This window comes from Indicator indicator, chromosome 7 (assembly GCF_027791375.1).
Source record: "Indicator indicator isolate 239-I01 chromosome 7, UM_Iind_1.1, whole genome shotgun sequence".
Taxonomy (NCBI): domain Eukaryota; kingdom Metazoa; phylum Chordata; class Aves; order Piciformes; family Indicatoridae; genus Indicator; species Indicator indicator.
In genome coordinates, this window is record NC_072016.1 from 12,581,194 (window position 1) to 12,607,026 (window position 25,833).

Consider the following 25,833-nt stretch of genomic DNA (forward strand, 5'->3'; position numbering starts at 1 on the left):
CCTCAGGCCAGGCCAGGCCAGGCCAGGCCAGGCCAGGCCCGGCCCGGCCCCGCCGCTGTGCCCACGCCCGGCCCCACCCCGCAGCCGCCTGGTACCTGCCGCCACCTCTGCGGCGCGGCCATCCTGCTGCCCAGACACAAAGTCCTGGACGGTGGTAGCAAGCACCGCAACTGCCGCCCCGGCCGCCGCCATGACACCTCGCGCCCAGGGCAGCGGCCACCGGCCCTCCCACCTCGCGCATGCGCTAAGCCTCGCGTAGAGAGGGGGCAGTAAAGGGGCAGATCCAGCGCGGTACGGCGAGGCGGAGGGGACAAAAGTGCTGTGGGAAAGGGGGCGCACACGTGGGCGGAGCCGGTGATAGGGCCGGGGCCAGTGCGGGCGGTCACATGCACACCTGGGGGGGCGGGGCGCGGTGCGGGGTGTCTCCGGCGGCGGGGTGGCCCCGGCACTCAGAGCCGGGCTGCACGGCGCTGGGCCCCGTGGTCGGGCGCAGCGCGGAGCCGGTCCGGCCCCATGCCGAGCACCGCTGCTGTTGAGCCCTGCCATGGGCGGCTGCGTGGGGCGGCAGCGCCGGGAGCGGCCCGCCGCCGGGAACCCCCGCAAGCGAGCAGGTGAGCAGGGCCGAGTCCAGCCCAGCCCGCCGAGGCTGTCCCTCCTGGGCATGGATGGGGTTGCAGGCACCGGGGGTCTCATGTACCTCTGAGGGTGGCGTGTGCGGGAGGAGCCTTGGCATCGGAGAGGCTCCGTCCGTGGGCGGGGAGGGGTCTATCCGCCAGGAGCCGTTCTGTGCCTATAGGGATCCTCAAGCACCGTGGAAGCCTGGTCAGGTGTGCCGTTCCGAAAGCGAGCAGGCATCACAGCTCCTGCCTTGGCACCCTGCGGGGTTTGCAGGGTCAGAGTGCACGTTGCGTCCTACCCAGCCCCGCCGGTTCCCAGCTTTAGGGAGTGGGTGCCCCGGGGTTCTTCAGGGTGGCGAATGCCTTCGGCTGGGACTCGGCAGTGTCCCCCGGCGCGCCGCCTCTTGCTCACTGCTGGGTCCCTGCCACGGGTCAGTGATGCCTGTACACTAGGCTGCTGCCGACAGGCACAGCCTCGTCCCCACTCTCTAGGAGTTGCGGGAGGTGCCTGGGATCCAGACGCGGGGTGGGCAGGGAGCAGCGGCGGTGGAGGAGCGGGGTGAGGGTATGCTGGTGCATCCCTGCAGTTCGTCGAAGTTACGAGCCGCCGAGAACCCTGGTGCTGTGAGGCACTTCTCCAGGCACGACACTGCCCTGGAGGGTCCCAGGGGCCACGGAGATGGGCGGGCGGAGGGGACGTGGGCCGGCGGAGTGAATCACGCCCGCCTTCCCCTTGTTTCCCCGCCCGATGCAATCGCAGCCGGTAATTACTCTGTTTATGGCAAAGCGGTGGTAGGTGGCGGGAGAGGAGGAGCAGGAAGCGTGTGCGCGAGGTCGAATCCCAGCGTCTGGATCCCTGGTCTGTACTGTGCCAGGCAGCAACTGGCTGTGCAAAACCTGTGTCTCCATCCACCACCCCTTGCTCCCTGCAGGCTCTCCTGGGATGGGTCGCAGCCCCCTTCTGGTGCCCCAGTGCCTCTGGCCGCTCCTGCTGCTTTCTTGCAGCATGTCCCTTACCGGGAGCATGGGACTGTACCTGGTGCTGGGATGCCCAGGCTGGCTGCTGCCCTTGCTTGTGCAGTGCCATGAGCCCATGGGAACTGTTTAGCATGTGGTGGTGGATGAAGCAAGGATGCAGCTGCCCTCACTACAAGGACACTACCCTAAGTTGGCAGGCTCCAGCACGCAAGGACCTGCTGTCAGCGGGGAGGGGTTCTCTGAATGTCCTGCCAAGCAGCCCAGCTGGCTCCTGCCATGTCTGGGTCTCACTGTGATCCCCAGCAGAGGAGTCCTGACAGGGCTCCCACCAGCAGGTGACAGTGCTCCCACCAGCAGGTGACAGTGCTCCTGAGGTGGCCAGCAGCAGGAGGAGCAGGGAATGCCGGTGGCATGCAGCCACCCCAACCCTGCCTGGCCCAGGAGACGACCAGCCAGCACTGCTGGAAGTGATGTGTGCCATCTGGCTGGCATCTTCTCTGGGGGTGAGCTGGACTCCAGAACTCATGAGCTGGGGCTGCCTGGGGCTACAGATGGGTAGGGAGCAAGCCCTGGGGCAGAGGATCCTCCAGGGCACAGCCTCCTGCCAGAGGGTCCCTTCAGCAGGGCACTGTGGGGGGATGGTGCTGGAGGCACAGGGCAGGACACAGGTGGACTGCCAGCCAGATCTTGTTGGCTCAAGTCTGGGTGCAGTGAGTGGCCAGACCTGTCCAGCAGTGGAGAGTTGCACAAGGGGCCAGGAATAGAGTAGCAGGAGGTGATTAGAAGAGGCTGTGGGGCCTGACTGGGTGGTAGCAATAAATAGATACGGCTTAGCTTCTACCTACCTGGGCAAGGCTGCTGGGCATGCCTGCCTGCATGGGTGGCCACAGCCTGTCCCTACTCCCTGCTGTGGCTGGGCCCAATGGCTCTGACCCTACTGCCTCTCTTTGGCCAGCCTCTCTGCTTTGCTGCAAGCAGAGCCAGGGGGATGACAGCTGAGAGCTCTGGTGTGCATCCCAGTCCCAGCTGCAAGGATGCCTGCCCTATCCTTGTGGCCACAGCACTGTGGAGACTTGGTCCTGGCCATGATTGGTAATGCTCCACCACCATGCCGGGGTAGGTGCTGCCTGTGACCTTGCTCTGTCCTGTGGTGCTGCAAATCCCTCACTGCCCAGCACCGTGACTGCTGAATTGGCAGTGTTGGCTGCAGCCGGCTGCCCTCCCTCCTCCAGGGTTGCAGGTGCAGGCAGGATGCTGCCATCAGGAATGCTTAGTGTCCCACCTGGGACAGCTGAGCTCCTGTGCCCCATGGGGAGTCCTGGGGTGGGTGCCACACGTTGTGTCCAGCTCTGGGCTGGGTGCTTGCTGGGAAAGTGGATGCTGTGCTGGCTGTAGTGGTCTTGGATGGGGTGGGACAATGCAGTGCCTTGTGTCATTCACACGCTTGCCCAGGAAAAGTGGCCTGAGGAACGTGGCTCAGCCTGCAGCTGGCATTGGTGGCTGTCCCCAGCAGCAGGGATGTGTGGCATCCCCTTGCACAGCAGGTCACTGTGCGGGCACAGACATCCTTCCTGCCTGGCTGGGGCTTCACATCCCCCATGTCCTGTCCCTGCAGGAAAGGTGCTGGCTGGCTGCCACAGGGAGAGTGGCGGCAGGAAGGCTCTGTTGTCACTCATTGTCCCCAGCTCAGCTGGGAGTGACAACAGCTCCTTCCTGCCCCAAGATTCCAGCCTAACCATGGGGCTGATGGGACAGGGCTGTTCTCATAAGGCTGCAGTCTGGTGTAGAGAGGACAGGGTGTTGTGCAACTGGCATGGAGGTGGCTCAGACCCCTGGGCAGTGCTGGCTGCTGGAGGTCCCTGAGGACATGGCCAATGGCTGTTTAATGGAGACACTGCTCAGTTTGGCCCATTTCTGGGGCTGCTGTGGGCTGGCAGCCCCCCACGCTAGCAGTGCCCCTCACCACCCTGATGCCCTAGGAATGCTGTCTTGCCTTCAGCTGGTCTCTGCCATCCTGGGGTGGGCAGAGAGGTCAGTGAAGTCCTGTTTCCTCCTCCACCCTCTGCCTGCCAGGACTGCAGCTCAGCCCCTGTAATCCCCTTCCCACTCCATCTCACCAGCTTATTTCCTGGCTAATTCTCCAAGCTATAAATACTGCTCTGCCTCAAAGGGACCTGAGGTCCGGCAGCCACCCTGTGGGGCAGGGCCTGATCCCCCTAGCATGGGGACAAGAGCCCTTTCCCTTTCCTGGGGGCAAAGGCTGTCACTTTGGGTAGCTGCTATGGGACCAGTGGGACCTTGGGCAGGAGTAGCTTTAGCTGCATTGCCCCTGAATGCACTTGGGACCATGCTGGGCAGGGGCAGGGTGGTCCCTTGGACACTGCTGTGCATGCTGCACAGGGTCCCCAGGAAGCTGTGGAGATGGGAGGCTCAGGGCCCAAGGGAGCCCCGTTCCTTGGCTGAACGTCCTACCCCACCCCAGGCCGCAATGAGCCCCTGAAGAAGGAGCGTCCCAAGTGGAAGAGCGACTACCCTATGACAGATGGGCAGCTGCGCAGCAAGCGGGATGAGTTTTGGGACACAGCCCCTGCCTTTGAGGGCCGCAAGGAGATCTGGGATGCTCTGAAGGCAGCTGCCTATGCCGTGGAGGCCAACGACCACAGCCTAGCGCAGGCCATCCTGGATGGAGCCAACATCACCCTGCCTCATGGTGAGGGATGGCACTGGGGATGTGGGTGGAGTGGATGCTGAGTGTCCCTTATCTGGGCACATGGGGGTCCCAAATTGGAGAGGTGTTTCCAGCTGCCACAGTCGCAGCTCAGCCCAGCCAAGGGAGCCAAGGTAGGCTCTGCCCCATTGCCTGGGGTGGACCTGTCCCCACGGTCCATGGGGATGTCCACTGACAGTATCACATCCTGCCATCTGCAGGGTCCCTCACAGAGTGCTACGATGAGCTGGGCAACCGGTACCAACTGCCTGTCTACTGCCTGGCACCTCCTGTCAACTTGATCCTGGAGCGAAGCGAGGAGACAGCTGCAGAGCCAGCAGAGTCCCTCCCAAACACCCGACGGGAGTTTGCTCTCAAGGTGCGGCTCTCCACCGGCAAGGACCTGCGGCTCAACGCCAGCATGGGAGACACCATCGGGCAGCTGAAGAAGCAGCTGCAGGCACAGGAGGGCATTGACCTGGCCTGGCAGCGCTGGTTCTTCTCGGGCAAGCTGCTCACCGACCGTACACGGCTGCAAGAGACCAAGATCCAGAAGGATTTTGTTGTGCAAGTGATTGTCAACCAGCCCTTGCCATCCAGGAACTGAGAGGCTCCCATGCTGGTTGCTGGGAGAGGGCAGGGGACTAGGGGGCAGTGGCACCTCTGGGGATGCCCTATGCTGCATCTCAGCCCTGACAGAGCTAGGGCAGCCCTTGCTTCCCTGCAAAGCAGACCCCTCCAACTGACTGACCCCCAGGAAGGTCTGCATGGGGCTGTGCTGCTGGAGTGGCCTCTCTTGGCTGGCACACAGGCACAGACTGCATTTCCTGCAGGAGGTTCAAGACCAAATGTCTCTGGGGTGATTATCACGGTCAGGGCCCCACTGCTGGGTTGTGCTGGCAGGGAGGCTGTGACGTGCTGGGCTCCAGCTCCCCTGGCCAGGAGGCCCTAGGGTGCTGGGCTGGGTGGAGATGTCTCCCCTCTGTATATAGTCTGTATTTATCAATAAAACCTTTTCATCGTTCCTCTGTGCTCTGGAGGAGGCTGAGGGGACCACTGCTGGGGTAGTTCCCCATGCCTGTCTGACATGATCTCCCATATTGGAATGGGCACAATGTGGCAGGGGAGGCCCTGGGTGCCCCAGCTCAGATCCCTGTTGCCACCCTGAGACTGTCCTGCCAACCCTGGCTCTTTGTCTGCCCAGACCCTTCCCCAGCACAGCTGGCATTGCTGTCTTGGCTGTTTGCAGGCATGGGGCCATCATCTCCCTTTTCAGGTGCTTCCCCTCCAGAGGTTTCAGCTTGTCTGCCCTGGGGCCAGGTAGGACAGTCCATGGAAGGGAATGGTCCCAGGACCATGTTTGTGGCCATTATTGCCTGTCCTGGTGAAAATGGTGCTTTTCTACAGCCAGAGGCTGTGGCACTCATGGGACAGGGCACCCAAGGGTGGCCCTGGGAATTCCCCCAGGCAGTGACAGTGACATGTCCCATCTGTCCTTCCCCTACGTCCTGTGCTGGGGGTTGGTGCCCAGCGCATTAACTGTCCCAGCACAGGGCAGCGCTGGCCTCATCTTACAAAAGGGGAGAACAAATCCCAGAGGGTCTGAACAATGTCTTCACTGCCAGGAATAGCTGCCGACTCTGCCGGCTGGTCCCACTGCCAGGCTGCTCGTGCGTGGTGGAGGAGGCCATGCAGTCACCAGGATCCTGGCAGGGCTGCTTGGGATGCTCCACACCTGAGGTCATCCTCCAAAGTGGCACAGAGGGACTGTGGCTCCCAGCATCATGTGCTGCTTGCTGCTGGCTGAGAGGTTTAGGGGAGCCAAATCACCTTCCTTTGTGGTGGGCGTTGCAACTTTGGGGTGCCAGGAAGCCTTGGGCAATACTAGTGGGTGCTGCAGCATCTGCTTGCCTGGAGATGGTGTGGTAGGAGCCATGGGGGAGCATCCTGGCTGCTCAGAGTGGGTGGCATGGGTACATGGTGCAACCCTGAGCCATGTTTCCACTTTGCCCAGCTTCTCTGGACTGTCTGCAACAGACTTTGTGCACCCCAGCTCGTCATACCCAGCACAGGGGTGCCAGGCAGCCTGGAGACAGGGTCAGTGGGTCTCTTTAAGAGGGTGGGGGGCTGGGGAGGTGAGTTAGGGCCACCTGAAAGCAGGAGGGTGAGCTCATGGTAAAGCTGCCCCAGTCATGTGGAGCAGCCACAGCTGTTAGTGCCCTTGGGCTGTGGGACGGAGGGGCCAGCGGCATAAAGCTGTGCAGCCAGTGGAGCTGCCGGCAGCACTGGGAGCCAGGGCCAGGCTCTGCTTGTGGTGCTGAGGAGAAAAGGCCACATCCTGCACAAGGCTGTGCACTGCAGACAGACATGGAGCTGGACGTTGAACGGGCCAAGGAGCTCATTGAGCAGAAACTGGCAGAGGAGGAGGAGGAGGAGGAGAAGGTGGGTCCATGGGGCAGAGGGATCCACCTGGCACTGGGTCTGTCCTTAGGGAGTTGGATGTGAGGAGGCTGGCACCAACCGTGCTATCCCTGGGCATGTAGAAAGGTAGCCAAGGGCTCTCAGGTTCCCAGCTTGGGAGCTCTTGCCCGTGGGGTAGAGCCAAGCAGCAGAAAGGTACCCAGGTTGCTAAGAAAGGCAGGTGGGCAAGCACAAGCCTAAGGGCTGCTGGACATCCTGTAGACTTCAGTAACAAGCTGCAAGCCATATCCACGAGCGGGCTGAGGAGGGAGGTGGTGGACGTGCTCCATGCCCAGCCAGGATCATGCATCACCCCTGTGCCCACACAGCGACTCAAAGGGGATGGTGCACGAGAGCCACCAGCCGTGGAGCGGATGAGCACACCGGAGCTGGAGGAGGAGAAACACTGTGGTCCCAGGAACTGGGGCCTTGAGGCCATCAAGGTGAGAGGGGTCAGGGTGCAGGGGGGCTGTGGGGCGGCAAGGGGCATAGAAGGCAAACAGGGCACCGTCTGTCCCCCCCAGGGCCAAGAGCGGGTTCGGAAGAGCTCGGTGGACCTGCGTCGGGAAATCATTGACGTGGGGAGCATCCAGCGCCTCATCGAGCTCCGCAAGCAGCGCCGACAGCGCCGGGAGGAGCGGGCAGCCACGCCTGAGCCCCCTCCTCCACCTGAGCCCCTGGAGATTGTATGTCGGGAGGTCCTGGGATGTGGGAGGGGAGCTGCTGGGACAGGGACTGGAGTCCCCGCAGGCCAGCTCGTGGGTCACCCTGCCAGCCAGGGACCTCCCCGGGAAGCAGGACAGGGGGCCCCTTGTGTTGTCCCCTTTCCTGTGCCCCTGCGATGCCCCAGCCCTGAGCCCATCCTGCTGCCAGGAGGGTCCTGTGGAGCCGGAAAATTTCCTGCGAGCTGCTGTCCAGGGAAACATGTGTGTCATCGAGAAGTTTCTGGCAGACGGTGGCCCCCCTGACACATGTGACGAGGTAGCTTCCCAAGGCCACGGGCTTCCCCTTGCCTGTGTCCTGCTGCTGTGCCCCACCAAACCTGCTGGCAGGGGCTGGGACCCTCGGGACAGGGCGGGGGGTAAGACTGGGCTGGGGTGTGGCAGGATTGATCTGGCCACTAATGCAGCACCTTACCCCACAGTTCCACCGCACAGCCCTGCACCGCTCCTCCCTGGAGGGACACACAGACATCCTGTGTAAGCTGCTGGACAGCGGTGCCACCATTGACTTCAGGGACCGGGTGAGGTTGGATCTTACCCCCCAGCTCGGTGCTGGTCTGAGTCTCCTGGCTTGGCACAGCAGGGTTAGGCAACCCTGAAACACAGTAGCGCTGTCCCCACCACTGAGGTGGTTGCAGGCAGGGCTCTGCTGGCTCAGCCTGGGCACAGAGACTGGTTGGGGTGGGAGATGGACACAGAGTGGAGGTGTCCCCTGCTGTGACATGGCTCTGTGTGCTCAGCTGGACTGCACTGCCGTGCACTGGGCCTGCCGAGGTGGGCACCTGGATGCTGTGAAGCTGCTGCAGGACCGTGGGGCAGACCTCAACGTGAAGGACAAGGTGTGCAGGGCAGATCACAGGGGCATGAGGCTGTGCTGGGGGAGGGGGGGGGCCAGGGCTGGCCCTGTGTTGGGTCAGCAGAAGTAGATACTGATCCCTTCTGGTGTCCGTCTCCTTTCCCCTCAAGCTTCTCAGCACCCCTCTCCATGTGGCCACCAGGACTGGGCACCCTGACATCGTGGAGCACCTCATCCACTGTGGAGTGGACATCAACACCCCAGACAGGGTGAGTGCTGCAGCCACACATGCAGCACTGATACCCCCTCCCTTGGCTGACCTCTCCGAGTGCTACTGGCAGTCGTGGCAGGACACACACAGACATACACACACCCCTGTGGGTGCTGTCAGTTGCAGCCAGGGCTGCGGCAGGCACTCTCCCGCTAGGGAGGTGGGTGTGTGGGGAACCAAGGAGCAATGCTGGGGACAGGCAGGGGCTCTCTGTCCCCAGAGCTGGACCACGATCCCTAGCAAAGCGATGTCTCTCACAGGAAGGCGACACAGCGCTGCATGATGCCACACGGCTCAGCCGCTACAAGATCATCAAAATGCTGATCCTGCATGGGGCTGACATGATGGCCAGGAACCAGGTGATGGAAGGCACCAGCACTGAAGCCATTTGCTGCCCTGCCATGGTGTGCTAACCTCACACCAGCCTCTCTCTTCCCACTCTTGCAGGCTGGCAAGACTCCAACAGATCTGGTGCAGCAGTGGCAAGTGGACACACGCCAGGCATTGGAGACTAAAGAGCAGCCACAGGGAGAGATGGAGGTCCCTGCATGAAGGTGTCAGGCAGGGACTAGGGACAGGGCTCAGCTCCAAGGAACAAGATCCAGCTGAGACTCTTCTGTGTCAATAAATGCCAGCAAAGATCAGCATTTGGCTCCAGAGGGCTGTGGGGCTGGATGGCCTGCGCCAGGGGTGCTGGAGCTGGGGAAGCTGGTTTATCCAGGAAGCTGGGTTATTCAACAGTGTGGAAGTGCCCTGCCTCCTAGCTCAGGGATTCAGGTATCAGTGACACCATGGTCATGTGATCCAAGGACAGGATTTCTCAATACAGGGATGTCGTGGTTGCTCTCAGTGCTTCCAAGTTCCCCCTAGACAATCTCAGGGAGGAAAACTACATGACAGGCAATTTGACCCAAGACCATGCTGTGCTGGAGGCTGGTGGTGTGCTGAGGAGAAGCAATCATAACCCTGTCAGTCAGCCACTCTACAAAACTGGATGGCTGTTTGCTCTCCTGCATTCCCTGCTGGAGTCATTCCATGGGGACACAGTGGCCCCTTAGCAGGCCTGGTCACTTCTGCCAAGGACAGTGCTCATTGCTCTCTACCTAGAAATGCTCTCACTCACCTATTTACAGGACACCCTACAGCAACAGCCAGAACAGGTGGGCCCTGCACTCAGTCCCAGGAGCCCTTGCAACACCCAGTCCCTCCCTGACCCTGCAGCCCAGCCCTGCAGATGCCAGAGGGATGGCTGGCACAACTGTCAAGCAGAAGGGAAAGCACATTTGAGGTGGCCAGGGTTCCATCAGAGGGATGTTGAGCTTCTACAGTCAGCTTCTGGAGGAGAGAGAGCATTTTGAGCTCTCCCGGTACCACCCCCCATGTTGTCTGTCCAACCGAGTATCCGGTCCCTCACATGCCCCATCAAACATTAACTGCCCGTCAGCAGGGCAAGCAGCACAGTCAGCAGCAGCACCCAGCCACCATGGCGCTCAGCACCTGCCTCACCTCGCCCCTCCGGCGTGCCCTGGCAGCTTTGCACTGGGCAGCCCCTGGGCAGTGCCGAAGGCTCAGCACCCTCCCAGGACCGGGACACACACTTGACCTCAGGGGCATCTTTCCGCCTCTTGCCACCCCCTTCTCTCCTGTGCAGGACGTGGACTATGTCCAGCTGGAGGGAAACCTGCGCCGTTATGTCAGCATCCCCTTTCGAGGTAAGTGCTGCCTGCTGCTCCTCTCTGTGCAGGCTCCTGCCAGGTCACTGCCCATCACAGGGGCTGTGCAGCAGCACACTGTCAGCCTGCCAGCTTCCCAAGGCCTCCCAGCCTCCAGCTGGACTTTGCTCCAGGACTGGCAGCCCCTCAGGTGATCCAGTTAGGGCCCTTCGCACAGCAAGTGCCCCGGCACATACGTGTCCTTGGCACACCCATGTCCTTGGCTCTCATACCACTCTCCAGTGCATGCTTGCATTCACACTCTTCATGTTGAGGCTTGCACAGATCCTCCACACAGAGGTGCAAGCTTGTGCCTACCCTCTGCACACCCACACAGATTCAGAGCACCAGGATGCGTGGCTGCTGATTGCCCATGGTGAATGCTTGCGAGGAGATGAGAGGTGCTGCAGGGAGAGGTTGGAAGTCATAGGGATGTGCCCTGGGTCTCCCCTTTTCTGATAAGGCTGTGAGTCCAGGGCTTGCCTAGCTGCAGGGACAGGGACAGGAAAAGGGATGCCCTGGGGTGCAGAACCCTGCCTGGGTGCCCAAGATGCCATGGCAGAACCCAGCAGTGCTAGGCTGAAGCTGGCTGGCTTGTGTCTGTGGTGCTAGCAGAGTCCCAAGGAAGGGGTCTGTGTGCCCCAGATGTGGGCACACCCTGGCTGTGGGCATCAATTAATGCTTTGTTAGCAGTGTTCTGTGGGGTGGTTTCTCAGGGATGGAGGCAGGCAGGTGGCATGCTCAGTCCACAGGATGGCATGGCATGTACCAGGGTGCCTGGGTAGGGGGCAGTATCTCCAGTCCTCAGTGCAGTGCAGGTGGGCACTGCCATCTAGGGGGCACACACCCACATAAGCCCTTTGTGGGGGAGCCCAGGGCTTTTTGGGGCACCTGCAGGAGCCTTCTGGCCCAGGTGAGCCACCAGGTGTGGGCACTGGACTGCTCCTGGTGTGTAAAGTGAGGTGTGGACAGGGCAGGAAGGACTGTCCCACGGGCATTCTGTTCCTGTGTCCAGGCACTGCCCTTCCCATGCTTGCATTTCAGGGCTGGTGGTGCTAGGCTCCAATGGGGAGTACCCCTGCCTGGCCCCCCATGAGCGGCTGGATGTGGTGAGATGTGTGCGCCAGGCTCTTCCCAGGGACCGCCTGCTGCTGGCCGGCTCAGGCTGTGAATGTGAGTGCCTACATGGGCAGTGCAGGGGCCATGGGGGTCCCCTGGGTCATTTCTCACTGCTTCACCTCCTTCCCAGCCACCCAGGCCACTATCAAGCTGACAGTCAGCATGGCAGAGGCAGGGGCCGATGTGGTCCTGGTTGTGACACCCTGCTACTACCGGGGGGCTATGACCAGCGCTGCCTTGGTCCAGCATTACACAGAGGTAAGCCATGCCCAATGCCTGCTGGTAATTCCATCTGGGAGACTAGGATGGGGAATGCATCTCCCACATTTCAGTCCCACCCGGTTTCTGAGCTTTCCCTGACTTCCTGCAGGTCGCTGATGCATCTCCCATCCCCGTGGTGCTCTACAGCGTCCCTGCCAACACAGGCTTGGACCTGCCCCTGGAGGCTGTCCTCACCCTAGCTCAGCACCCCAACATCGTTGGGATCAAAGACAGTGGTGGGGATGTGAGTGGGACAAGGTTTTGCGAGGGGTGGCTGCTACTAAACCTGGCTCCAAGTTGGAAATGTGAAGCTGGGACTTGAAGCCCTTCCCCTGCCCCTGGGGATGCCATGAGTCCCATGCAGGGGAGACAGGGTGATGCCCATCCCAGGGCACTGCCTGTCTCTTCCCAGATTAGCCGTATGGGACTGATGGTCCACAAGACACAGCAGGAGGATTTCCAGGTGCTGGCAGGATCAGCCAGCTTTCTGATGGCAAGCTATGCCCTAGGTAGGTGCTGCTGCCCCTGCTTAGCTGGGGCCATGGGGTGCTGCCTTGGAGACACTTGGCCAGGACTGGCAGCTGGGTGGGGGGAGGCTGGTGAGGGGTGGTGGCAATGCTTGGGATGTGCTAGCTGAGCACAGTGTGCCAAGCTGGCTGCCAAGGTGCCCTGGTGTTCCCAGGTGCCTCTGGGGGTGTCTGTGCCCTTGCCAACGTCCTGGGGGACCCACTGTGCCAGCTGGATCGCTTGTGCCGTGAGGGCAGCTGGCAGGAGGCTCGCAACCTGCAGCACCGGCTCATTGAGCCCAACATGGCGGTGAGCAGGTGGCACCCCTCAGGTTGCAGGGTGGGACATGGCAGAGCTGTGGGACAACAAAGGATGGAAATCCTTGGGGATGGGTGGGTGGGTAGGGACAGAATGGCACAGCACCCAGCTGGTGAGCTGAGCCAGATGGGAGGCAGCAGAGCAGGAAATGCCAGCCCTGCTATGCTGGGAGCAGTGTGTCTCCTGGCAGTGGGTGCCTGCCTGCCCCTCTGTGGGAGCCTTTGCTGACTATAGGCAGCGATGGGGGGCAGGAGCTGCTCCTCCCCAGGGTCCCCCACCCCAGTGCAGCTGCTTTGCTGGGGCACTGCAGCCAGCCTGGACCCTGCTCAGCCCTGCAGCCCCACATGGGGCTGGTGCAGGAGCTCAGAGAGCAGGCTGCTCTGTCTTAGCTGAGTCCGCAAGCCCCCGCACCACACCTCCCATAGGTCACCCGCCGGTTTGGGATCCCAGGATTGAAGAAGGCAATGGAATGGTTTGGCTACTATGGGGGACCTTGCCGCCCACCTCTGGCCCCGCTGAGCCCCACCCAGGTTGAGGAGCTGAGAAGCACCTTCAGCACCAATGGCTGGTTGTGAAGGGTTCCTCCTCCAGCCTAGAAAGGCACTGGAGCCAGCGACCCCAGAGGCAGGGGATGCGGCAGGAACACTGGGATGTGGCCAGGAGAAAGCCACCCATCTTGCTCCTTCCTGCAGGACAGGGATGCCCTGGGCAGAGCAAGTGGGGTGGACATCCAGCACCTCCCAGACACCCATGTGTCCCCTGATCTGGGCACACAGCTACATTCAACAGCTTCTGGGGTGCCACTATCCCCACCCAGGAAGGGATGGACACCCATGTCATGAGCCAGTAATAAACCTGCTGCCCCCCTCTGTCTGCAGTTCTGCCTGCACAAGCAAGCCCCACCCAGTCCTTGCTCCCAGCAAGAAGGACACAGCCCAGGCATTTGGCAATGTGGTTTACTCAGCTGAGGCCTGTGCAGGCAGCAGCGCAAGGCCCCTAGGGTCATGGCAAGGCACAGACAGGACAAGGGACATGCCCTCCTTGCAGCCCACCACTGAGCTGTGAGGGCTGCCAGGACCCCCACGCTGCAGCCAGCCAGCCAGCCCACACTGGGGTGAAGGTGGGCACACAGGGCAGAGGAAGGATGCGTGCAGGGAGCAAAGAGTTGTGTGGCTCCTGTCCCTTGCCACCCCCCTATCTATGCCTGCCCTGCCCAGGCCCCCTGCCCCAGCCCTGGCATCTCCAGCAGCCCTGCTCATGCCCCTCATCCTGGACTCCAGTCAGCCCTGTTCCTTGCCTGCCATCGTTCCTGCCTTCCTTCAGTGTGAAGCAGACAAGGGTCAGGCTGGGCATCCCCTGGTTCCCCTGGGTTGGGATATTGCTGCAGATGTCCCCAAGGCAGAAGATGGATGGGATTGGCACAAGGATGAGGGGAACACAGCACATCAGCTCGCCTCAAGATCAGGCTTGAGGCTTGATGTTACCCTGTCCAGGAAATGTGTGGGGCTGATCAGTCATCCAGAGATGAAGGTGTAGGCCACAGAGTTCCCCAGGTGGACACCCTACCTTGGGACCACGGTAGCTAAGAGGGCCAGGAGATGTCCCTCCATGGGTGTGTGGTCCAGCCAGCAGCTCCTAGCCAAGGCAGTGGGGCCAGGGCCCAGCCCCTGCCCCTACACCCCTGCTCCATCCTCTGCAGCAGGTTATCAGCCCTGGTGGTCCACAGCCTTCCTGAGGGGCAGAGGGGCCAAGCCCTGGCCACACCGTTCCCCCACTGCTCCAATAGGTGCCAGGGCTATAGCCAGAGAGAGAAGGCACCATGGCTGCCCTGGGGCACTTGGGTGGAGGGCAGAAGGCCCTGTGCCCCCCAGCGGGGACGGTTTTGGCAGGGGGGACTTGGTAGGGATGGAGGGAAGGGGAGCACACAGCAGCACCACATCCCTTCTCTGGGGATGGTGGGGCTGGCCAGTACCCAGTGACTGCCATGAGAAGAGGGGACACAAGACACCGTCATGCTGTCAGGCTGTGGGCAGACTTGGAGGCACCCTGGGCCCTCTGGATGATGGCTGAGCACTTCTCCCGCCTCAACAGCTTGTTGTTCTCAAAGAAGCCCTCATTGCGGGGCACCCCATGGGAGCCATCAGGGAAGGTCAGGAGACCTGGAGAGAAAGAGAAGGGCTAGGAGCAAAGGGGTAGGGTGCAGCACCCAGCAGGGCCAGAGGGGCAGAGTGAGAGATGCTGGAGGGGGTTATGCTGAGCTGGAGCCACAGGGAGCTGCCCACTCACCAAAGCCATACACACGCCCGCCTTTGAACTCGCCCTCGAAGGTCATGTTGTCACAGCGGGTGAAGACGCCTACGCCGTTGAACTTGCCCTGCACAAACTCCCCCTCGTACCTGTGTGGGAGGAAGTCCTAAGGCAGCAGCCCCCTCCCCCTCACCCCGTAGCATGTGGGGATGCCCAGAAGGGTTTATACAGGGGTACCGTGCTCACCTGGAGCCGTCGGAGAAGGTAAGCACCCCACAGCCATGGAAGAGCCCGTTCTCGAAGTGCCCCACGTAAGTGGTGCCATCAGCAAACGTCAGCTGCCCAACACCGTGCCTGCGACCTAGGCAAGGGCAGAAATGGGCAGCACTGGACTGATGGAGGCAGGGTCTGCCCTGGCGCAGTGCTGGACAGAGATGTGGCCCCAGCACAGGCAGCACCATCCCTTCCTGCCCTGTCTCACCTTCCTTCCACTCGCCGCGGTACTCCTCCCCGTTGGAGTAGGTGAAGGAGCCTTTGGTGAGCGTCATGGTGACAGTCTCCGTCAGAACAGGGCAAGGGCTGGCAGCGAGAGGTGTGGAGGGTGACTGCTGGGTGAGGATAGCAGTTTGGCTCGCCCAGAGGATCCAACTCCCCTCAGCTCTTAGAAGGGTGTTTGCCTTGGAGACAGCTATGCTAGGGCGTGCCACAGTGGAAGTGACCCCAGGAGCACAGCCGCCCAGCCCTGTCCCTGAAACCCCAGCTGCTGGGTTCAAGTTGCTGCACGTCCTGCTGTAGGGCTCAGGGTGATGTGAGCCCATGGGTCACAGCCCCATGAAATGTGAGCGAGAGGCAGGAAGAGAAGCATGGCAGGCGCTGGCTGCCTCTTGCCTCCAGCACAGTTCCACGGCAGGACCCAAGGGGTCTGGCACCATGGCAGACTCAGGCCAGGGACCACCCTCAACTCTACTAGGGCAGTCCCACAAGGAAACAGGCATTTTGGAGAGGAAATGCTTGCTTTTCAGGGGAGGGAGCAGAGAGCTTGTGGGGTTTCCAGCTCCACCATCAAGGATGGGCAGACCAGGCTCACTCCACAGGGATGGAGTGGCCACTCCTAAGAGTGACAGCAGAGAAGACCCTGGTGAGACAACACCGTGGCTGGGCTGGTCACTTCCTCTTCAGGGTCTCCTGATACAGCTCAGGCAGTGCCTGTGACCGCCCCACATTTCCAGAGGGAGTATTGCTGCTCACACAAGGCTGCATCCCCAGAAAGATGGGTGCTGAGACACTGAACCTGGCCTCACCACAAGGAACTGGCAAGGGCATTGTGTCCTGAGGGGAAATGCCCTTAGCCAAGTCAAGCAATGACTGAACAGTACTCTCTGCTGATTGTAGAGACCAGGAGCTCAGACTTGGGTCCCCAGTCTGCAACCTGCCTAGCACCTCTGTGGATCCCTCCAGCAGTGCCAGTAGGAGAAGAGGGTGCTGCCAGGGGCTGCCAACACCCGAGGCAAGGGAGGGCTCCCTCCTAGATGTGAAACTTCATCCGAGGGATGGGCACTGGCCCTGTGAGCAACCCAGCATGGCCAGCAGCTAGACGTGCCCCCATGGGCACCCACTCACAGCAGAGCCATGTATGCACAGTGCCCACAGCAAGCATGTAGCACAGCCTGAGTATACCTCCACTCTAAGACCACAATCTGCTTGGCCACACATCCACAGGCTGTAGCCATGTGGGCCACGTAAGCCCCAGCTGGGCCACATACCCCGGGGCAATGTATGCACACTCTGCCCGAGCCACACACCCACCGGGGACATAAACACACCTGGGTAGTGTGCCCAGAGGTGCTGACTACAGCCACGGCTGATGCACAACTCGCTGTGTTTGTGCACCCACGGGAACACCTCACGGTGTTCATTCACCCACGGCTGATGCACCCACATCCCACTACATTCATGCGTCCACGGATGACACATGCACGCTCCACCGGATCCATGCACCCATGGCTGATGCACCCACGCCCCTCTGTGTCCATGCACACATGGCTGATGCATGCATGCTCCACCAGGTCCATGCACCCAGGAGCGGTCACACCCGCCCCACCGGGACACGCGTGACGATGCCAGCAGGCCCAGGGGCCGGGTGGCTGACTGAGGGCTGTGCAGGCAGGCCGGGCCGGGCGGCGCAGGGACCCACTGCCCGCGCTCACCTGGCTCCGCGCTCGCTGCCCGCACCGCTCCCCACCGGTGTCCCGCTGAGGGGCGGTGGCACCCTTGCCAGTCCCCCTACCAGCCGGGCACTGCCACACTGCCCGCGTCTACACCCATCCACCATTGGCTGTCTCCACGGCAACCCCTAGCAACGCATCTGCTCATTGGTCAGCTTGGCAGCACATCCTCGCCAGTCGCCATCTTTGTGCGGGTCAAGGAGGTCCCCTTCCTGGGTGTGCCCGGCAGAGGGGTAGCTACCCCGTCCTGCCGCCATTTTTGCAAAGGGCAGCAGGGGGCGTTTTCGCTCCCCGGCGTCCATCTTTGTGTGGGGCAGTGGCATAAGTCCCCACGACGGGGTCGTGGGACAGGTGGATTCCTCTCGGCCTCCACAGCCAACGGTAGGAGGGTCTTACGGCCCGCCTCATGTGGCACTACGGCTACGGCAACTCCGGCCCGCCGCCGTTTCCCCGGTCTGGGCGTGGCATGGGGGGCGGAGCAGCCAATAGGGCGTGTTGCGTGGTGACGCGAGCGGAAGCGGCAGGCGCGGGCGGCGCGGCGGGGTCGGGTGGGCGCGATGGACGAGACAAGCCCGCTGGTATCGCCAGAGCGGGCGCAGGCTCCCGATTACGGGCTTCCGGGGGGTGCCGTGCGCACCCTCCCGCCTGCCGCCCCGCCGCCGCCGCCTTCTCCTCCCGGCTCCCCCGGCGGCCGCGACCGCGAGCGGCAGCCGCTGTTAGAGCGCGGGGCGCGGGGCCCGGCGGCGGCAGCAGCGCAGGCCCAGGCGCAGGCCCAGGCGGCGGCACAGGCCCAGGCCCAAGCAGCGGCGGCGGCGCAGCGAGAGCGTAATGACTTCCCGGAGGACCCCGAGTTCGCCGAGGTGGTGCGGCGGGCCGAGCTGGCCAGCGAGCGCGGCATCTTTCCCGAGCGCATCTCTCAGGGCTCCAGCGGCAGCTACTTCGTCAAGGACCCGCAGGGGGTGAGCTGGCCCTGTGTGCCCGCCCCGGGGGTGGCTGGCCGCTCCGCGTCGCCCCCGTGGGCTGTGGGCTGAGGAGGCTGCTCCTGGGGGAAACTGCTGATGCTGGCCCGTGGGTGCTAGGAGGAGTGGCTGGAGCCTCCCTGAAGGCTTTCCCGGGGAGAATTGCAGTGGAACCATCAGCAAGAGTAGAGAGCAGCAGTGTTCTAGTTCTGCTTCGGCTTCTGTGGCTGTCGTGTCCAAAGAATAAGGGTAGCCCTCTTTCCTAGTCCAGTGCATCAGCATTTCCTGACCACAGTGACTCCAGCCCTAGGCCTGTGACTCTGAGAGCTGAGGCTTTTATTGGCCTGTGAAATGTCTCCTCTGTGGCTGCTCAGTTGATGTAATTGTGGCAAAGTCCTCCGAGAGTAGCTGGTTCTTGTAGAAACCTGCTGGGTCAGCTGTGTAGCAAGCTGTCTCCCTACAGCTGTGGGATGTGCACAGGATGTGTGCATAGCACAGGGTGGCTTGTCTTGTGACCTGCAGCACCCGGCCCAGTTACTTGAGCTGTTGCTGTTGCCTGTGACTTGTTCACTGTGTGTTTGCTGGGATGCTTCTGGGAAATGGGATTGGGCTAGTTAACTCCGCTCTGTCCTAGTTTTTCTCCCCTAGGTTGGGCCTGGTAGCTGTGTGGTAGCAAGTCTTGGCTGAGCTGTTGGGCTGTGGGGCAGTACACATTTCCTCCTGCTGCCTTCCCCTACTGTTGCCCAATACAAGATACGGTGTTGTGGGGGTGGACGGCTAGACAAGCTGTCTAAGGGTGGCAGGGCAGAGGCTTCCTGGCCATAGGAGACTCTAGCTGGGCAAGGGCTGGTGGAGGATGTGCACTATAGTCTGAGTCACCTGGCAGGTCCCCCAGACCACCCTGCTGTAAGCAGATGTGTGTATCTGGTTTGTGGCTTGCTGCCCAGGGTCACCAAAACCTCCCCACTGCCAGCACTGGAGGGAGCACAGTGCACCGCTGTGATGGGCAGGTTAGGGCAGGGGGTAGGGGAATCAGGGGAAACCTTTTCTCCTTTCTCAGCCCACTTATTTCTGGGCTGCCAGGGAGTGAGCTGTACCAGCTAGGATGTGCTTCCCCAGCCTCAGTGACTGTGCTTATCCCAAGTGCTGGCTGTGCCTTTGGGCTGGCCTGGCTCCCTCTGCCCTGCTGCTGTTGCCAGGCAGACTTGTTTTCCCTGCTGGTGCTGCTCCCAGCACAGGTCTTTCTGGAAGTGAATGTTGTGTTGCCAAGCCTCTGGCCTTCACTCTTGCACTGGCTAGGCCTTATTCTACTGGTCTGGCTCCACAGAGCACAGGGTGCTGTGCTGCCAGAGCTCCCAACATTCCCCTTGCAGGCTCTAATCCAAGGATATGTTGGCAGTTGTGTGCCTTCACGTGGGGCTGATGAGGGGATTGCCTAATGACCTTCGTAGGGGAAGCTGGCTCCTCCATGTGATCTGGTGATGGCTGAAGTGCTTCTATTACCTCAAACCCTTCTTCTTCCTTCGGACAAAACCTTGTTTCTGCCTGCCCTGGGTTGGCCTCTGGCCCTTGGCAAAGCAGGATTGTATTGGGGTTTGTTGTCGAGGTGCCACATTGTGGCAGGACCTCATGTGGGGGAAATGCCACCCACTTAGGCCGAAGCTGGCACCAGCCACAGGGAAGAGGGATGGTTGTGTGTGCTGCAGACTCACCCTGGAGCAGGGGCTGCCAGCCCAGAGCTGCTGCACCATAGGGATGCTTGGCCTGCAGGGCTGGGTGGTCTAACTGCTGCCCAGGTCCTTGTCTCAGCTGTGTGGCTTGGCAGTGCTGGTTTGGTGATGTGTATAAGGCTGGATTTGAGGGGCTGAGGGTGCTGCTGGTACCAGCTGGTGGCTAGTTTGGAGCTGCCTGTGCGCTCTTGACCACAGTGTACCCAGAGAACCAGTCACTGCTGTTTCTAGCTAGCCCCTCCAGCATAGGGACCTAGGCTTGTTGGAGGTGCTTCAGCTGTTCAGCTTTCTGGTCTACTTTCCTCTGGTCAGTTTAGGATCAGCTCTGTTTGATGGATTTTGGAGCCAGGGTTAGGATCGCTGTCGCTCCCCATCTCCTGCTTGGATGTAATGAGTAGCAGTAGCAGTCACAGGGATGTTTACCAGGGGACAGCATCATCATTGGTGTCTTTTGAGACAAGGAGGGTAATTTCCAAGTGTGTGAGCCAGGTGTGAAGGTTTTTGGGCAGTACCCTGCTCTCATGGAATGGGGCACTGGCTGGGGAAGGGTCCCTCCCAGCTCCCTCCTGTGAGCTGCAGGGTTTGCCTGCTTCCAGGAGCTGGTTGTTGCTCCCATGAGAGGCTGTTCTGGGCCCATTTCTGAGTGTCCCCATCACAAACTGTCTGGGGGAGAGTGTCCTGACTGCCAACTGCCTTGGATCAGCCCTTCTCTCTCCTCCTAACAGAAAATCATTGGTGTCTTCAAGCCCAAGAACGAGGAGCCTTACGGGCAGCTGAACCCCAAGTGGACCAAGTGGCTGCAGAAGTTGTGTTGCCCATGCTGCTTTGGGAGGGACTGCCTTGTCCTCAACCAGGGTTACCTGTCAGAGGCAGGTGCCAGCCTGGTGGACCAGAAACTGGAACTCAACATTGTTCCCCGCACAAAGGTAAGGGGACAACTGCTGAGGTCCTCTCCTGGGGAGGCTTTTGTGTGCTTCTGCCAAGCTCTGTGCTTTATCTTGTGGTATTGCTGGCTTTGAAGATGTGTTTAGAGCTCTGGACTGGGACTGCTCTGCTTCTTCTCAGGCTGTGGAAATCTTCATGGTGGGCAGAGCCATGGAAAATGTTGTCTTTGTTTTATCAGCTAGTTGCATGATAATTACCCAGTGGCCCTGCTGACACCTGCGTTCCTGTCCCTGTAGGTGGTGTACCTGGCCAGCGAGACCTTTAACTACAGTGCCATAGACAGGGTGAAGTCCCGAGGGAAGAGGTTGGCCCTGGAGAAGGTGCCGAAAGTTGGCCAGCGCTTCAACCGCATTGGTCTGCCACCCAAGGTAGGGCTGCCAGCCTCTGTGCCTGCCTATTGCTGCTTCTTTGTCCTCCAACGTCCTATAATGCAGCCTCTCCTTGCTTCAGGTGGGCTCCTTCCAGCTCTTTGTGGAAGGCTACAAGGATGCTGACTACTGGCTGCGGAGGTTTGAGGCTGAGCCGCTCCCAGAGAACACTAACCGGCAGCTGCTGCTGCAGTTTGAGAGGCTGGTGGTGCTGGACTACATCATCAGGAACACAGGTGAGGCTGGCTGCCTGGGATTCTGCCTGCTCTTCTAGCTGGCAGGGTGTGAAAGGGAGTGGGTCAGGGGCTTGGCATCTCTTCCTGGCACCCAAAACTCCTCTCAGCAGCACTTGGTTGCTGTCAAGTGACTGCTGCTTGTAAGTAGAGTGCAGTTGCTGTGTCTGCCCACCACCATGGCCATGCTCTCGGTGCTGGTCTGTGTTCTGGGAGATCTGGATCCAGCACAGCGCTAGGGTGAAAGTTTGTCAGCTGTGAGACATCCAGAGATCCAGCACTTATATCCCATCTCATTCTGGGCTTCTGAGTTCCTGCCAAGCTGAAAGGGGGGGTCAGTGTAGTACTCTGAGACTTACAGCCTGACTTTCCTGTTGCAAGCTGGGAATGTGTGGTCTCCAGGGCTGGTTGTATGGGATTGAGGTGACTTCCTAGACCTACAGCAAGCTCAAGGACTCTGGGGTAGAGTTTGGGCCTAAAATTGGTCTATCTCACCTCTGGCTCACTGGAGGTGTGATGCTCTGCCTGGTGTGATGCAGGCAGGCCCTGGTGCTGACACAGCTGGTTTTATCTCCTTGCAGATCGGGGCAATGACAACTGGCTCATCAAGTATGACTGTCCCTTGGACAGCGCGGGTGTGCGGGTGAGCGTCTCCTCCCAGGCAAGGGGCTCCATAGTGGCTCCACTCCTGGCGGGCGGGCCAGGGTTTTCCCAGGTGGCTTGGGGTTTTGAGGGTGTGGAGGCTTGTTCTTGTCTCCTGGGCCTTCCGTTTCCCTCTGCATCAGTCATTTTTGGCCTAGTGGGACTTTGTGAGGACACAGCTGGTCTGTGTGGGAGAAACTGACATTGCTGGACCTGTGCATCCTTGGGGTGAGGCCTCAGGCGGGGCAAGCAGCAGCTTTGTCCCCTTCCCACCTGAAGCAAACAGTATTTCTTTGGAAGTGTGGGCTATGCTATTGGTGAGAGACTGCTGTGCCTCTTTGTTATCCAGGGCAAAGTTTCTGGCAGTGGAACTGGAGGTGAGGGAGAGGGACTGTTCCTGTTGGGAGGGTCTCCTTATGATGTGCTCCCCTTTCTTCCAGGACAGCGACTGGGTGGTGGTAAAGGAGCCCATCATCAAGCTGGCTGCTATAGACAACGGTTTGGCCTTTCCTTTGAAACACCCGGATTCCTGGAGAGCATGTGAGACCTTAGGGCTGTGCCAGGGCACTTTGGCAAGCCATAAAACTGTGCTCAGGCATCCCTCTCAAGACTTGAAGGCTAGGGCTGTCATGCAAAACTGGGTTTATGAGCAACTCTGCCTTAACAGAGGCAGAGGATAACAGAGGCATAGGATGCTGGACCCTTTGTCCCAGACTCGAGTGATCTGGCACTCAGGGTCATACGGTTCCATCCTTTGCCTTCCCTAGCTCTAATGACTCCTGCTTCCTCCCACAGATCCATTCTACTGGGCATGGCTGCCCCAGGCCAAAATTCCCTTTTCACAGGAGATCAAGGACCTGATTCTTCCCAAGATCTCAGACCCCAATTTTGTCAAGGACTTGGAGGAAGATCTGTATGAGCTCTTCAAGGTGAGCTGGGGGAGCAGGTAAGGATGGCTTGGGAGGAAGAAAAGCAAGAGTGGTGTTGGAGAGCTCCCTGTCGAGGCTTCAGGGGACAGAAAGGTGGCCAAGCTCCTGACTGTTCCTGGGCTGAGATAGCAGGGTCATCCCTGTGCCAGAAGCTGAATATTCAGTGTGTTGAGAAGCAGGAAAACTGTGGGACTGAAGAAGGGAGGCTTGCTTGGGGAATAGGGATTTTTGCATGTTGTGGAGCAGCAAGTAGATCCCACTGTGTTCTCTGCTCTGTTGCAGAAAGACCCTGGCTTTGACAGGGGACAGTTTCACAAGCAGATTGCTGTCATGAGAGGACAGGTAAGCCATGTGTAGGGAAGGCAGATGGGTGAGGTGCAGAGTCTCATTCCTGGCTGTGTAACTGGAATGGTGGTGAGGTGGATGCACCCTGTTGCTTCAGCAGGGCAGCCTCAGGCGTTGCTCTGTTGTGCCATACAGATCCTGAACCTGACTCAGGCGCTGAAAGATGGGAAGAGCCCCCTGCACCTGGTTCAGATGCCGCCTGTGATTGTGGAAACAGCACGTTCTCACCAGCGTACTGCTAGTGAGTCCTACACCCAGAGCTTCCAGAGCCGGAAGCCTTTCTTCACGTGGTGGTAGCTGTGAGAGCTGTGGGCAGGGCTTGGCTGCCTTGGACTAGTACTGCGAGAGGAGCCAGGTCGCTGCCAGCTCCTGTGGCTGGGACTCGACCTTCTGGATAGAGCAAGCAGGTGTGGCTGGAGGAACCTGCAGCTGAAGTGGAGGAGCCAGGCAGATCGGGCATGGTCCTTCCCCAGCTCCGTTGGAGCTCAGTGCCCTGCCTGGGACAGAGCCCAGGGGGAGGTATGGGAAGCCCCTAGGAGCCATGGTGTGGCAGGAACCCTGCACCTGCCTCCATTCCTCGGCCTGCATGCAGTTCTGAGCACCCCTGCTTGGTGCTGGGATGAGCGGGCTGCCCTGGCCTGGATCCGTCCAGTCCTTTACACCAGTCACTGGCCCTTGCCCATCATGCCAGCTGCTGGGCTGGGAAAGCCTGTAACAGGTTATACTCTGCCCCCTTCCCCCAGGATGTGCTGTATTCCTCCACTCTCCCTCCTCTGCCCCAAACCTGTGCACGCTGCTTTCCTCAGGGGGAGTTCCTGCTGCCCACTGGTGCAGTGGGGACCACAATGAATGGCTGTTCTCTGGCTGGGGGCTTGAGGAGGGGACATATGAGGGGCAACTCTGGGGCTGGCTTGAATGCAGTTGGATGCTAAGGGGAAGCCTGTGCTGGTTGTCCTTGTGACAAGCAGGTGCCTCTGGGAGGGGCTGTAGCTTAGCAGCTCCACCACCTCAACAGGAGAGGGCCAAGGGCAGGCGTGAGTGCCCTCTGCTGCCACAGTCCATCCCTCCTGCCAGGTCGCTATGGCTGCTCTTGCTTGGCTTTTGACCCTGCTTGTAGCAAGCTCCCTGGCTGCTGTGCAGCCAGTGTGGTGGCAGCCTTGTTTGTGCCTAGGGCCTATCAATGTGGCAGGGGTCTGTTTGGGAAGGGCCAGAGGGGCTCTTGCTGTGCATGGGTGGGAGGCAGGGTGGGAGCAGGGGAGGGCCAGCATGGGTTCCTGGCTGCCCCAGTGCTGACAATCCTGCAGGCCTGCTGTGAGTAGACAAGGCAGGGAGCCCCTCTCTCCCCAGAACAGAAGCTGCTGAGCTTGTGTCCTGTGAAACAGTACCAATGCTCTTCTGTCTGCATCTGCTTGCCTCAAGCTGCAGCTTCTCCTGCTGATAGGGAAGTCAGTGTTGGGTCTCACTGTCCTGTTAGCCTATCTTTGAGGGGTTTGAGTCGGGGAGAGGAGAGTGTCTCCTTTATCTCCTGTGTGGGGGAGGGGCTCATCACTGGCTGTTCAAGCACAGGGAGGGCAGAGTGAGACCCCAGCTCCCTGACCAGGCCCAGCTACAGCTCTGACTGACTCAAAATGTATTGTTCTAATGCACTGTAGAAATGTATGTAATGTATTTAAACCATGCAGCCGTCTGAGTAATAGCTGCCCTTCAGCTGCCTGCCTCTGTGTCTCCACAGCACTCCAGTGCTCACTTTATACAATGGCCCAGAGGGGGAAGCCAAGGGGTGGCAGGACACAACCAGAGCCTCAAGAAGCCTCTGTTCACCTTTTATTAACCTTTGCACCCTGTCCAGTACATCTAGTGTCCTCGGAGAGCCCGGCTGTCCTGGCACCCGTTGTCAGCAGTTGTGCTCCTCCACGGCCCGGCCTCTCAGCGCAGCTACGTGGACCCCGAGGGCCCCTCTGCCCTACGGTCGCCCTCCAGCTCCTCCGCGATCCTGCAGGGAAGAGCCGTGTGTTAGCGGCGCGGCCTGGACGCGCTTTCCCCTCTCCCGACTTTCCTGTCCGCACCTACCGCAGGCGGCCAAAGTGCCGCAGGGCTGCCGTCCCGCCTCCGGATTGGGATGGCCACCGCCGAAGCCGCCGCAGTGCTCGCGCCATGCGCCGCTGGCCCGCGTACCGCCAGACGAGGCGGGCGCGCTCTTCGGGCCGTTCGGCCCCACCGCTCCGGAACAGGTTCCGCAGCTCTGGCAGCCCGAGTCCCTGGAAGATGTTGGCCGAGGCCCGCTTGCGACCGCGAGTTGCGGTGACCGCCCGCCCCGGAAGGTCGCTCACTACCGAGGCCGGGGTGCCCATAGTCCCGGTCGCTGCCGGCACCAGAGCGACAACTTCAGTCTCTGGCCCCGCCGCCCGGCCCAGCTCTTCTGGGATCCCGTGCGGATGTCCGGCGAGGAAGGGTGGGCGGCTGGGGAAAGACGCGCTGCGGCCGCAGGGAGAAGGTGGGCCGGGACGCGGGCAGGAGTCCAGCCGCACGGGCGGGGCCGTCCGGGAAGGCGGGAGGCGCCCGGCTCAGGCTGGCGCACGCAGGTCTGATCACGCCCTGCCGGTGACCAGGACGGCGGGCCCGACTGTGACCCACTTTCCCTCCGCCGCGGACCCCTCACACAGACCCGGCGCGGCAGCCGGGTGACCGCCGCGACCTGGGGCGCCTCCGCACGAGGGTCCCGACGGTACTCCGCGCCGCGCG

The 25,833-nt window shown here is 60.8% G+C and overlaps 6 protein-coding genes across 6 annotated transcripts; 4 read left to right on the plus strand and 2 right to left on the minus strand.

The window, feature by feature from the left end:
• The first annotated feature begins 544 nt into the window (after positions 1-544).
• Positions 545-4,946, plus strand: UBTD1 (ubiquitin domain containing 1). Its single transcript, XM_054382770.1, has 3 exons — positions 545-611; positions 4,078-4,305; positions 4,524-4,946. Exons 1-3 carry the CDS (start codon positions 545-547, stop codon positions 4,907-4,909), a joined length of 681 nt encoding a protein of 226 aa, XP_054238745.1. The 3' UTR covers positions 4,910-4,946.
• A 1,723-nt stretch (positions 4,947-6,669) lies between these two features.
• ANKRD2 (ankyrin repeat domain 2) lies at positions 6,670-9,103 on the plus strand. Its single transcript, XM_054382289.1, has 9 exons — positions 6,670-6,744; positions 7,092-7,205; positions 7,287-7,448; positions 7,636-7,743; positions 7,907-8,005; positions 8,225-8,323; positions 8,451-8,549; positions 8,812-8,910; positions 8,999-9,103. The coding sequence occupies exons 1-9, from the start codon at positions 6,670-6,672 to the stop codon at positions 9,101-9,103; spliced, it is 960 nt and encodes a 319-aa protein (XP_054238264.1).
• Positions 9,104-10,034: 931 nt separating this feature from the next.
• Positions 10,035-13,043, plus strand: HOGA1 (4-hydroxy-2-oxoglutarate aldolase 1). Its single transcript, XM_054382557.1, has 7 exons — positions 10,035-10,263; positions 11,308-11,436; positions 11,513-11,640; positions 11,753-11,887; positions 12,056-12,152; positions 12,326-12,459; positions 12,894-13,043. Exons 1-7 carry the CDS (start codon positions 10,035-10,037, stop codon positions 13,041-13,043), a joined length of 1,002 nt encoding a protein of 333 aa, XP_054238532.1.
• A 1,435-nt stretch (positions 13,044-14,478) lies between these two features.
• MORN4 (MORN repeat containing 4) lies at positions 14,479-15,278 on the minus strand. The gene is made up of 4 exons (XM_054382639.1): positions 15,197-15,278; positions 14,962-15,076; positions 14,755-14,864; positions 14,479-14,627 (listed from the first exon to the last, which is right to left on the minus strand). The coding sequence occupies exons 1-4, from the start codon at positions 15,261-15,263 to the stop codon at positions 14,479-14,481; spliced, it is 441 nt and encodes a 146-aa protein (XP_054238614.1). The 5' UTR covers positions 15,264-15,278.
• A 2,219-nt stretch (positions 15,279-17,497) lies between these two features.
• PI4K2A (phosphatidylinositol 4-kinase type 2 alpha) lies at positions 17,498-23,404 on the plus strand. Its single transcript, XM_054382323.1, has 9 exons — positions 17,498-17,899; positions 20,355-20,555; positions 20,811-20,942; positions 21,025-21,178; positions 21,757-21,818; positions 22,258-22,357; positions 22,613-22,746; positions 23,029-23,088; positions 23,227-23,404. Exons 1-9 carry the CDS (start codon positions 17,498-17,500, stop codon positions 23,386-23,388), a joined length of 1,407 nt encoding a protein of 468 aa, XP_054238298.1. The 3' UTR covers positions 23,389-23,404.
• Positions 23,405-25,026: 1,622 nt separating this feature from the next.
• On the minus strand, positions 25,027-25,442 carry AVPI1 (arginine vasopressin induced 1). Its single transcript, XM_054382364.1, has 2 exons — positions 25,162-25,442; positions 25,027-25,084 (listed from the first exon to the last, which is right to left on the minus strand). Exons 1-2 carry the CDS (start codon positions 25,440-25,442, stop codon positions 25,027-25,029), a joined length of 339 nt encoding a protein of 112 aa, XP_054238339.1.
• Positions 25,443-25,833: the final 391 nt, after the last annotated feature.